The 13,683-nt window shown below is 35.4% G+C and overlaps 1 protein-coding gene across 2 annotated transcripts in view; it reads left to right on the forward strand.

Moving 5' to 3' along the window:
• The first annotated feature begins 243 nt into the window (after positions 1 to 243).
• The window catches only part of tbx15 (T-box transcription factor 15), a 37,051-nt gene continuing 23,611 nt past the window's right edge, over positions 244 to 13,683 (forward strand). Inside the window, exons 1-4 of one of the 2 annotated variants that reach the window (XM_056465153.1) lie at positions 244 to 773; positions 4,534 to 4,741; positions 8,607 to 8,708; positions 12,286 to 12,457. In XM_056465153.1, coding sequence (XP_056321128.1) covers positions 572 to 773; positions 4,534 to 4,741; positions 8,607 to 8,708; positions 12,286 to 12,457 — 684 coding nt within the window. In that variant the 5' untranslated portion in view covers positions 244 to 571. Of the gene's footprint in view, positions 774 to 1,414; positions 1,627 to 4,533; positions 4,742 to 8,606; positions 8,709 to 12,285; positions 12,458 to 13,683 lie in introns of those variants that run through there. The other variant, XM_056465154.1, reaches the window with a different exon arrangement.

Genomic DNA, 13,683 nt, shown 5'->3' on the forward strand with positions numbered 1-13,683 from the left:
TTCATTGGTGAATTTAAGGAAAACAAACGTTTTAAGAAAAGGTAGCCCTTTATCTGCTTGTTAAATCGAATGAGGTTAATTCCCTGTAAGATGGCCATCTCCAAACTTCAGCTCAGAGTTCCTCCACCATGCTTATTTTCCTCCTCTTCCATTGGACATCATATTTTGGCTCTTTCTCTTCCCGCACTTCCCATTGGTCGCGCTGGGTTTGACAAACAGCAAAAGGGTTGCCCTTAACGCTTCGAAAAAAAGTTTTCCAGAAGTGAATATCAATCAGAGAGGACTCCACGACAGAAAAAGAGACGTAGAGAGGTTGGAAGGAGACGCAAAACATTGAGATATATTAGCAAACTGTCTTCTCGGACAATGTATTGAGCCGTAGTCCCTGCGTTGAGAATGGGTTCTTTTATTTTTAAGCCTTTACAAGGCATACATTAGACTTGGGCTTGGATTACCGTCGTCACCGGAGACCTAAATCCACCCGTTATAAACATTTTGCGCGTGCGGCATTCTTGCGCTGCCACCCGGACGGAGTTTCTATTCGCCCTTCGTTGGATTTGCAGTGGTAGAGATGAGTGACAGGAGACGGTCCGCTGCTGCGCTGAGTTCACGAGCGCACGCCTTCTCGGTTGAAGCCCTGATCGGGACAAACAAGAAGCGGAAGCTCCGTGGCTGGGAAGAAAAGGAGCTGGAGCTGTCTATGGAGAGCCTCGCGAGCAACGGACAATTGGGGGACGGAGAGGATCCTGCTAATTGTCTGGATATCGACCCTGGTTAGTGCGTGATGACATGGCAAGCTGAATTGTTTACACTCCGATCAAACTTTTAGACCGCATTTACAATCGTTTTCCTTGCACAAAATATGGTATTTCATAGTCGCAGGCCTATAGCCTAAACACTGAATTTCGCAACTTACAAATTCATAGAAAGTTTCCAGAAAAAGACTTAATAAAACATAATAGACATTTAATTCCTCTGTATAGCTAACCAGACTTCCTTTATTTCAAAATTGAGCAACCTGTAGAATAGGACATTTGTAGTTTTTGTTTGTTTGTTTGTTATTAGAAAGAAATATGTTGTGCTTTAATTCAGACTATGCACATGCAAGTGAAATATTGGTGCGTTAGTCTAAATACCGAGTATAATGCGCCAATGGCCTAACAAGTCTATTTATGTTTCATCAGGTTAACAGAATACCATATTATAGAAATTAATTGGAAACAAGAAAGAACAAATTGAAACTATTTCAGCATGCATCCAGATCTCAACAGATAAGTGCACTTGTAAATATACGCGAGCAGGCGCTTACGCACATTACTGTGTGTGCGTGCGCGTATGTGTGTTTCTTGGTTTCATCGCTGTAGTTCAACTGTTGCAACGTTAGTCATCACTTCATTAGTCTCGCTTCAGAAGCATTTGCCATTAGGCAGACCATTAAGTTCTGCACAACAGGCTGCTGACTGATCATTCTGTACATATTATGAAATAGTCCACTATTGAGGGCGGTTTTTAAATGTGATTTCACCTCATTTTTAAAAATAATAGTGAGCACAGATAGATGGTTATAGTTGGGCAATACTGTAACAAAAGAACAGCTTTATCAGAGGACGACGAAAAGCGCGACAGGTGAGTACACTGAATGCAATTGTTAATAACATTTTTATTTTTAAACAAAAACGGTCAAGAGGCTTTTGTGACATATTATGCATATTAAAACTGGATTTCTACGAGATTACACGGTCTGGGCCAACAGGTCAAATAGGCCTGCTTGTGTCAACATTGTTTTCATACTAAACCAGCAGTGTTATTCAATTACAAGAAAGAAAATGAATTGTGTTTGCTTATAAATAGCCTTGTTAATTTAACAATTTGACCCAACGGTTTTTAGGTTACAAGCTAAATGGTAAATCCGTTTTGATCCAAATATTGCTATTTAATATAGGCCATTTAAACCTATTTAAAGTCATTAATTTAACTGCTCAATACCCATGCTCAATGCCCATGCTCAAAACAGCCTACATCAATAATGAAATAGAGTAGTTGTGGCTCGACCGTTAAAAAAAATTGGTTTAGCCGTGACACAATAAGGGATTATAAGATAATATGATAAAAAAAAGATAAGATAAAGATGAAAAAAGGTTAACATATGTTCTTTTTTTGTAAAATTATTTCAATCATTCGATCGCTCTATTATCTTGTCCCACGCGCTTGCATATAGGCTACAGATGACTTTGTCATCTGTTCAAGGCTTAAACATGCAGGAGTTGACTTGATTCTGTTTTTCAGTCATTTCAGTAAACACGAATGAGAACGTTTCCACTTCTTTTAATAACAACAGTAATTACCAGAGTTCAAGAAAGATCATACCTTAAATAATTACTGCAGAGAAAAACATTTTTTACTATTTAATATTGCATCAAGAAATAGACTCATTGAATCACCAGCAGACTTTAATCTTTTAAAATACATCTTTATTTAAAATTAGAAATAACTTGCGAATTAAGCTATTTTCGACCCCAAAGTATTCTGGGGCATTGTTTTTTCCGTCTTGGACGTTTCAAAAATGTTGGATTTTATTTTTTACCCCTTTAATAATTTAATTACTACCAGCCTTCATTTTAATATCCGCAATTTAAGATATCCATTACATATTTTCACATCAGTTTAATGTAGCCTATGGATTTAACCTTTATCCTCTTGCGCATTGTGCTTTTCAAAGCATATACCTGTAACAAACCAAATTAATCAAACGAATGGAATATTTATACTACCAATTGTCTACTATTTATACTAATTGCTACTAATTTTCCATATTAAAATGGTGTTGGCGTGCCAAGTAATGAAAATGTTACAATTGGACCACTGAAAACGGATGCATTATGTATTTTTTTCCTCCCCAAATATTAATGTTAAAATTCTTCAATAATTTACTTTTCCACTTAGGCTTGCGTTGTGTTAGTTATTTTTTATTTACGTTTCCCACTTATTTTTTCAAATTTTACACTAATTTAATTTTTTGTTTTTTCCATATGATTTTCCTTCGATGTCATTCAACTCGTAGTGTTTTTGCCCTTTCTCTTGCATAATTCCCAGAGCGACAAAATCAAAATGAAAGACGACAGATGTGTACATTTAAAAGGAGTCTTAATCTTTATTTTTATTACCTCCCTCTTACATGAGACTGAGTGAAGTCCAGCGGAAACAGGTGGTTCTGGGCCTGCTGGATTGGGTTACCCTGCAATTTCATGCTTAGTTCGCCTCTATCCCCACCAAAAAATTAGGTCATTCACAACGAAGTCAAACACTGTGCATGAAGGCTAAAATATTCACGTGAAGATTCTTTGTTGCAATTTGTTTCAGCAACAGAAAAAAATGTAAAGTGTTAGCAGTTCTGCGATCGCCTATCAATTCGGTTTTCTGTTTGGTTCATTGCGCCAAATCGGTTACCTTAAAGTTTACGGGTTTAGAGTTATCGTTTCCAAGCTAAGCTTATGCTATGATAATGATACCTCTTGTCTTATTATGAGGATATCGTTTGTAGTGTTCGGTTGACGCTGGTAGGCAACAGTTTGTCGTGTTATGTTGTAAGTAATTCTGGCAGAGCTATTAGTCTTGTGGAATGGCTCACTGACAGCATCTCAGAAACGACAGCACATTGATGGCTTTGGATAGAGTTGAGGACATGCCTGAGAGATTGCATGAAAGAAGCGACGGGGTTCATTACTATAATTACACTGATTGAATCTCTCAAGAGGTTGATGAAAAGTCAGATTCGGGCTCTGGGGCTCCGAAAGCTTGCCCGCGGCTGCAGAGGGTGCTGTGCACGGGGTGCTGGTGGTTTGGCTCAGGCTGCTGCATGGCCAGTCTTTTCGAAGCTCATGGTTACACAGTCTAATTTGCTTGACATCTACAGCCAACAATCCAGCTGATTTGAATAGCTTATGGTTGAAGTCATCTGAATATTTTAAAATTATATAACGATATCTTGTGGTTTGTGTTTAACATAGGCCAATTTTGCCTATAGGTTACTAACAGTGCCAAGGCTTAAAATATATCTGCTGTTTTCTTTGCTTTAATCCCTGTCAAACAAGTTTATGATAATTAGTTTTTGTTATTATAATTATTTTTATCGTAACGTTCAAGGTATAAATCAAAATTTGCAGTTTCCTTCAAATCCTAATAAAAATCTTTAAAAACACACACTAAAAATGCAATTATCGTAAAAAAAATATTTTAATCAATTACCAGACATTCGTGTTGTGACTTACATTTATTAATGCAATTAATGTGCAGGTCGGTTTAACCCCGCGCACTTACCAAAATAATTAGACCAGAAGTAGGCTATTTTCTGGAAACAATATGAAATACCCACTGTTCGCACTGTTTTTTATTCAACAGTCCATCGTGAGTCAATCCAAGTCGTTTTTCTTTTACGTCTGCAGGTGATCTGGTTCTACCGTTCAGTATTGTCAACGGGCCTCTAGAGGCCCTCGTCCTGCTGCTGGCGTTTATGATTTTATTTATTCGTTGTAGATTCGGAGGCCAGCCCGGGCTCTGACGGCGAGGGTTTGGCGGAGAGGACGTCCTGCTCGTTCGGCTCCCCGGCGGACCTGACCTCCGCCGCCTGCGACCCTTCACCGTCAGCCTCTATGGAGGAGATCCAGGTGGAGCTGCAGTGCGCTGACCTGTGGAAACGCTTCCACGACATTGGCACAGAAATGATCATCACAAAAGCTGGAAGGTAAAACGAAATTATAATTGGCAACATAAAATATGTTTTGGTCCAATTAAAAGGAATTACTTTTATTTTTTTAAAATAGTTTGATGTTATCTCTCTTCTCTGACGTACTTAAAACTACATTCAAACACTGTATAAACTGAACTAGACCTGCTTTAGATGAACGTTCTCAACAGTTTCGATTCTAAACCAAGTTTTTAATGCAGAGTCAGAAAGTGTTGAATATTGCTATACTTTGCATAGGCTAGGTTTCTATTAAGTGAAAAGAAAACCCCTAAAGAGGACCCCTGTATTATTATGATAATAACAATAATAATATTAATAATACCCTAATTATTACCCTAACTATTATTACTTATTTATTTGTTTATTAATTGAATATGTTTTCTTTTAAATATTGATTGAAACTATGGACTCCCATGTGTAATAAATGTGCAAAGAAAAAAAAAAAGAAGAAAAACCCCCCCCCAGTATTTTCCCCTATTTTAACATGTAAAGCGTCTATATTTAGTTTTTGCTGAGAGTGAGGTGAAAGTTTTTGCCTATATAACAAACCAAAAACAAAATATTATTAACAAAAAAAAAAAAAAAAAAAAACGATAACAGAGCATACATTTAAATTCTGTTCATTTTATTTAGGTTATTTATTTCAAACAAATAGAAAATAAAATATTTTGAGCGTTTGTAATAGACCCATACAGACAGCTTTCATTTATGCTGAACACACGCATACGCAAAAAACATCTTAAGGTAGGCCTATTGTTCCAAGTGTTTGGCAAGAGGAGGTGGCTGCGCGCGGGGACTGAAAACATGAAAACAGTGTTTTGGGGCGCTAATGTGTTACATATGGGCAGAAGTACCTAATCACAAACCACAACCAATATATGGCGAGCTACGGTAGGGCTATTTCACTACTTACTCAACCCTGTAACGGTGGGCGAAACAGCACAACAACTGTTTCTGATTAATGTATTTAAAAATATGTTTTTCGTTTTCTTGCTCTTTTGAGCGTCAATTACAGCCCAAACCGAGCATATAACTTAACCTGCACAGTTCACGGTAAGACCTTTCGCCCCTTTTTTTCTCGACGGGATTGCTAGGTATTTCCGTGCCATTTTTACACTTTACGATCAAATCAACATGAAAACACGTCTCCGTTTATTGGTGTAAGTCCTTGTCTTAAAACAGAGGGTAAACCTGTGCTTAGGAACACTTCCTGATTGCACTGGATGGTTGTAAAGTAGTGATTATTAATAGAAGTCCATGTTATGGTGGTTTAAATGAACTTTTTTTTAACCGCCGTTAAAAATATAGAAATATTAAAAAGTTTTTTTACATAACTACGTAAAATAGCTTGTCTCCAATTCACGCAGAGTAGCCTAAAACTTTATTTTAAAACGTGTTTGGAAAAGACAGCTAACGAATAGTTAATAGATTAAGACAAACACAAAATGAATTAAAAGAAGTAGATGTAAATTCTAAAACTATTATTTTAGAAGACTTTTTTTCTCAGACCTTTCTCACTAACTTTAAATAATTTTTTAGGCCTACACCACATGTAGACTCTTTTTTTTCTGATTCTTCGCACTTGTGTAATAAATCACGCATGTAGCAATTTTTCATTGAAACAGTAAACAATTTTGTTTGTGCCAGAAGCCTTTATCAAACCACGCAACTTGTCTCCAAAATATATAACGTGTAATATAGACTGCTGGTGTACATATCCAGTCAGAAATTAAGCCTGAAACAATTGCTTTTTTAATGCAAGATTCATGAATAGCGGCGTGTATTTTATGCCCCTTCTAATAATAACCCTATAAATTTCGAAGTGTAGGGGGTGCGGCTGAGCGACCAGACACTTTCTCTCATTATGAACAAAGAGATTTATGACGCCTAAATGAAAAGACAAAGAAGTTGCTTTTGAAGTGTAAAATGAGGAATTAGCCAAAAATGTCTTTTTAGACGTGGCTAGCTCTTTAAACATCTAGCTCTTTGTTCAGTTTAGTTTATTTGAACTTTTTATATACATTTCTGAATACTTTGATTTGTCTGCTGTCCATTTCTTTTAATTTTGCAAAATAAATCCTGTTATTATTTGCAAATAGGCACCAAATAAAGACAAGAATGATTAAAATAATGCTTTTATTGTTCTTATACACAGTATGGTTTTGTTGGTGTCTGACAGTTGTATATTTTTCTTAACATCAATCACTCCAAATATGTGGCACACACTTTCATTTTTAATTTAATTAATTGAATGTAATGCTTACATTTCACATTTTCAGTCTAATTTTTCTCCTCCTTAAATTCTGCAAAATCATCTTATTAAATTCTTATTAAATTAAATTCTCAATTCTTTCACTTTAATAAAATAAGGTTTCAAATCAGAGTTTTCCCAGTGCTTCCATGGAAAAACAAAGCATGAATTCCCTTAAAGACATTTCAGTAAACAGCTTAAATTTGTTTCCTAGTGTGAAGAACATATTAATAATCATTATTGGGGGGGAAGTTACATAATAATATTACTTTTCTAAGTAAAAAGTAAAGTAACACATTACTTTTAAAATTTAAATAATAATATTTTAGTTACTTTTCTGAAAATGTAATGTGAGTTGCTTTTTAGTTTAATTAATTAGCTTTTAAAATAAATTGCTGAATTAAAATTAAAGTAGCCACAATGAATCACACAGTCAAGGAGAGAATGTGTTTGAGAATGTGTTGTACTTAAGACAAATAATACAAAAGCAGCAAACACATTGCTTTAAACTTTCAGTAATCTGTATATATATGGCATAGCTCTGGGCTCAGGAAGTTCTCAGAACATTATCTTAAAATATTATTTTTATGTGTTTTTTTGAATACATTATTCATAGGAATTTTTTATAAATTTGCACAAAACAGACAACACCAACAAAAACAAATATACAAACATCCCCAACACTAATTTCCCTTTTGTAGATTTAACAAAACAGACACATAGCTAACAGTTTGCAAACATTAAAGTCCTCAAGCATCATACAAATACACAGCAATAGGGTGCATACACAACTCAATACAGTTATGACAAACAAATAAGTAAAATAATAAAATGTAAAAAGGAAAATGCAAAAAGATATATGATACATATAAGCAAACCATTCAGTGTGTAATAGAAGGAAGGTTCTGTATGCCTTTATTTCAAGCAAGCCGATTGTGAGAGGCATTACAAGGTTATAGTGAGAGGAAAGAGGGATGATTAAAAAAAAACAAAAAAAACAGAGGGTACAGGGGGATCTTTTGAGATTGTATTGGATTAAATATCCTCCCGCTTTAAAAATTGTAAATTGTCAACGTATGTAAGTAAGGTAGACCATGTTTGTATTTTTTTAAAGGTAAATGAAGGTTATACAGTGTGTTGTTAATTGCAGAGTTCCTCTATTAAAAAAAGAGAAAAAAAAGTTCTGAAAGAGATCAAGCCACAGATAAGTAATAAAAAGTAATGCAAAAGTAACTTAAAAGTAATGAAACGCATTACTTGCCATAAAAAGTAACTACTGTAAGTAACACAGCTAGTTACTATTTGGGGGAGTAACTCAATATTATAATGCATTACTTTCAAAAGTAACTTTTCCCAACTCTGTTAATAATCCAAATCATATATATATTTCACTGTAAGGAACCTCTTGTAGAATGTAAGTTTCTTTGGATATTAAAAGTCTTTTAGGGAACAACCAATGCCAAAAGAACATTTATATTTAAGAGTGTAAAACTTGAGGAATCTAGAAGATTATACACAGCAAAATATTGATTCCAATAAAGAGCCTTTACTTGCAAGAATGCATTTTGTTCTCGACAGTGTTTAATTAATATAAATTTTACTCTGTCTTAGGAGAATGTTTCCTGCTATGAGGGTAAAAATAGTGGGATTGGATCCACATCAGCAGTATTACATTGCCATGGACATTGTACCAGTGGATAACAAGAGATACAGGTAAACACCACTCCAATAAGTGTGAAGCAATTTGACAGAGCATTTGTATACACTCTGGAAAAGCGATCCCTCTTGAAATGAGCTGGGAGATTTACATGAGTAAGCAACGGTGACTGTAACCCTGACAGAGTTGCCGTATCAGCACTGAAGCTGGTGTAATGTATCCCTATGATTTCGCTCTCACCATGACAACCTTCCATCACACACGCTTACAGACAAGGGTTACTTAAATGCAACTAAAGCCTGCATGTACAGCTTGCTGTTGTGCACTTGTCCGTTTCATTGCAAGTCATGTATGTCCAATTATGTTGGTTTAATTTAATAGTAATTAAAAGGACATAACGATCAGCATAGGCTAGCTCTCATTGCTTCTTCCTACACTCACTATAGATCAGTAAACGCATCTGATCTTTGTTTGTATTCTGTGAAAGTATTTGAGCCGTGTTTATCCTTTAGTTTCACATGCTGATGTATGAGAGCAGAGGTGGAAAGGGCTGAAATCTGAACTTTTAGGGAATAAGAGGCCGTGAATAAGGATATCATTTTCAATTGTCATACACGGGTGCATCAGATCTGTTTTTAAAGTTGTTCCAAGTCTGCTACAATTAATGCATAGATCTCAATGTTTTAAAGACAATGAATGCTTTAAACAAAACAAAAACAAAGCAAACAAAAAAAACAATGCACAACATTGTGGGTGTTATGATGTTAATGAATCAGTGTTTGTGACAGCACAATAATCTTCCAAGTCAATTACGCTCAGATTAATGTATGCATTTACTGAAAGCGAAACCACAACGGCTTGAGCACTGGCCTTGAAGAGAGCCATTTAGAACCCCCAAATATCATGGAGGATTTTAGAAGCCAGAAGATCTTGTAAAATTAAATAGGATTTTCTTCCTGGCTGGGGAATTTACCACAAGGCTTTGCAAACGGAGCAAAGAGCTGTCACTGGAATGCCTCATGTGTCTCGAGGGCTCGGGTCTGGAAACGCAGCCTTTATTGGAATTTACTCACTTTACTTAGGCCCGCTGCCCTTTTCAAGGGACACAGAGTTTGTAGTAGACTTGTTAAATCTTTCTTTACGTGTTACTTGAATTACTCTACGCTTTAATGTGGGCATTCGGTATGGCTTATATTTGAGAGAAGAAATAGGAAAGTGCAGAGTGGCCCCGATTTTGGGATCTGTTGCAAATCCTCGCCAGCTAATTTATTCACAAATATCCTGCATGCGCTGGCTGCCGTTTTTGTTTCTCCATTTACATGCTGGCCTGTTTGCCTCTCTTTTTTTTTCTTTGTCCAGCTGTCTGCTTCAGGCACGCCAGTCCTCTCTCTTATTTTATATATGCACTCTAATACACACAATAAACGCACATGGTGCAGAGCACATGCTCTAGTCCACACTTCAGGGTATCACTTACTCTGTCAGTAAAAGAAACCCAATATATGACTTGGTCTATTTGCTGCCTTGTATAAGAAAGCACAAGCATAACTGAACTATACTACACTGTGAAAAATGATTAGTTATTCCTTTACTTTAAACAAAAATCTGTGTAAAATCTTTGTAAATTTGAATTGTTAAGCTGACTTTCACAATCTTGCACATAGTTTATTTACTTAATTTTGAAGACAACAGGTTAAAATTGTAAAGTCAACTAATCATTTATTTTTACTTATTTAAATTTTTATTTAGAAGAAAAAAAGGACAAAAGAGGAGAAAAAAAACTAAAAACAAAGAACAAAGCTGTTGTCATATGTGTTACAAAATCAAGTCACAATACATTTGAAGCACATGATCACATATTGTCTACAATGACATACTCAGTCCATTTTTGCCATTACTTGTTGCACTTTTTCGAATCAAATCTTAGCTTAAAAGTCATTCTCTCCATACAGTGTATTTCCTTTACAATTTCTATCCATTAAGCCCTTGTTGGAGAATCAGCATGAAACCGTTTTTGAGTTATGGATTTTCTGATACTTACCAAAGGGATTTGAATTTGGTATTTGTCAAAAGTTGAAATAATTTCTGGTATTTTCCCAAGGTATAATGTAATAAATGAGTAGTCCACTTCTTCTCCAGTCAGCTAATCATTTTAAAAACAACAGTGTATAATAAAAGCAGTATATGAACTCAAAATTAAGCACATCCATCATTATCATGAATTAATGTCTTTTTTATTGCTTTGACTTAACATATGATAAAGATGTTGTTATTTTGTGCCATAATGATCTAAAAATGTGTTTGTGAGCTGATAATAAATAATTTATTCAGTTTTAACAATGTAAAAGGTAAAAAAAAAACATTCTAAATAAAACACTTGAACATTGAAGATTGACTCTCGTAATTGTTTATCTTAATTTCCTATGACCATTAAAAAGCCCAAATGCTTATTTGAATTATTGAAATATTAACTTATAATTTCAAAGTAAAAGTAGCTCAAAGGTGTTCAGCCAAACAAAAGTGTCTATACTAGTTAACATAAACATTAATTAAAAAAATTAATTACTTAATTAATTAAAAAAACTTCACAACCAAAGTTGGTTAAAACCTTCCAGGTTTTAAATTAGCTGTTCAGATTTTCAGATGTACAGAATCCATAATCAGTATTTCACAGATATAATATTTCACTGATTTGTTTTACTCATTTTTTTTGTTAAAGTCAACCAATTGCCATTTGCACTCTTACCTGTCATCTAAATCTATGTAAATACATCTGCATGTGTACAATGTTCTGCATGTGTTAAATATCGCTGGACTCTAATGGGCAGTCGCTCCGCCATCTGTCCAAAAAGGTGTCACATAAAGTTGGATCTTTATTGATTGTGCTAGAGCCAGATGGCAGATTTATGAAAGATGAAAGAGGCCTAATCAAATTTCCAGTCCTATTTGGTCTTAGGTTTCCCTTTTCTTTAACACTTTCCCTGCTACATGGAGCATAACCCTAAACAGGACTCCAAACAGGAAATTGCGAAAACGCCTGGTACTGTATGCGTATGTGTGCGAGAGACAGACAGAGCACGAGTGTTTGTGTTAAAGCGCACATGTTTTAGAGCAGATATATAACTTTAGATCCAGCAGATTAATGCCTATGAATGTGCGTGGCACACACGTGTGTTCATGTCCGCAGTGGCCGGGTGATCTGGGAGAGAATAAGACAGACACAGAGGATGTTTAATGCTGCCAAGCAATAACAAAAAGGGGCCAAATGAGAGTTTTGTCCATGTTTGAGAGTCGGGTGATGACTTTGGCAGAGGCGTTGCAGTTAAGCGCTTTCAACTGTGCGCATGGCCAGAACTAAAGGCATCCAGCTGTGCCTCAAGCTGTCAGCTGAGGAAATGCCCTGCAAACAATACACCAGAAGTGCCCAAAGAGGGTCTTTTTAATGCTTTCTATCTACTATGTTAATGTATACATACTTTCTAGTATCTTCTGATGGGTTTAAAAGGATATTTTGTTTGTATTAAATTTGTTTGTTTAATATGTAGGGATGCATGAGTAATTTTTTGGCATTATAAACAGTGACCTGCTGGAACCGAGAATATCATTGAAATTATGTGCTTATTGTTTTTGCAGGTATGTGTATCACAGCTCGAAGTGGATGGTGGCAGGAAATGCGGATTCACCAGTGCCGCCCCGAGTTTACATTCACCCAGATTCACTGGCTTCAGGAGACACCTGGATGAGACAAGTGGTCAGCTTTGACAAACTCAAACTCACCAACAATGAGCTGGATGATCAAGGCCATGTGAGTTTACATTTAATTGCTATTAATGTCATAGCAATGTTATTAAAAGTTTGGGGTCAGTCAGAATTTTTAAAATGAATACTATTTATTAATGAGACACACATAAATTAATCAATTTTCATAGTAAGTTTAATACTTATTAATACTATTTCTGCTACTATGGATAATAATACTAACAATAATTTTCAATAACAGAAAATCCTCAAAACATGTAGTGTTTTAGATATTGCCCTTTATGGACTTTTTCTGTCCTCTTCAGCAGGCTAAAACACCTGGAAACAAGCATAAATCTTTTATTCCATCAGCCTAAGTAATTAAAGTCTCTTAAGGGGAAGAATGATTCAAATCAATAATTAATAACAATGTCTCAATCCAAAATTATGTATATTCAACATCATCATGAATTGATGTCTTTGTGATAACCTTTTACATAAATTATTACATAAGTTTGATTATTTTATGCCAGGTTAATAGTTAATAGTTTGTGCGATGATGAAAAGATTTATTTTTACATTTTAAATTAATTGATTGTTTCTAGTGCTGGGCAAACATGATCATGACTAATCACATCCAAAATAAAATCATGATTAATCACATCCAAAATAAAATCATGATTAATCACATCCAAAATAAAATCATGATTAATCACATCCAAAATAAAATCATGATTAATCACATCCAAAATAAAATCATGATTAATCACATCCAAAATAAAATCATGATTAATCACATCCAAAATAAAATCATGATTAATCACATCCAAAATAAAATCATGATTAATCACATCCAAAATAAAAGTTTGTTTTGACATGATATAACTGTTTGCGATGCGCTGGCTCAGTAGGTAGTGCTGTTGCCTCACAGCAAGAAGGTCTCTGGTTCGAGCCTCGGCTGAGTCAGTTGGCGTTTCTGTGTGGAGTTTGCATGTTCCCTGTCCCCGCATTCACGTGGGTTTCCTCTGGGTGCTCCGGTTTCCCCCACAGTCCAAAGACATGTAGGTGCAGGTGAATTGTGTAAGCCAAATTGTCCGTAGTGTATGAGTGTGAATGAGAGTGTATGGATGTTTCCCAGAGATGGGTTGCGGCTGGAAGGGCATCCGCTGCGTATAACATGTGCTGGATAAGTTGGCAGTTTATTCCGCTGTGGTGACCCTGGATTAATAAAGGGACTAAGCCGAAAAGAAAATGAATGAATGAATAATATAACTGTGTGTACTGTGCATATTT

This window comes from Danio aesculapii, chromosome 9 (genome assembly GCF_903798145.1).
Source record: "Danio aesculapii chromosome 9, fDanAes4.1, whole genome shotgun sequence".
NCBI classification, from domain to species: domain Eukaryota; kingdom Metazoa; phylum Chordata; class Actinopteri; order Cypriniformes; family Danionidae; genus Danio; species Danio aesculapii.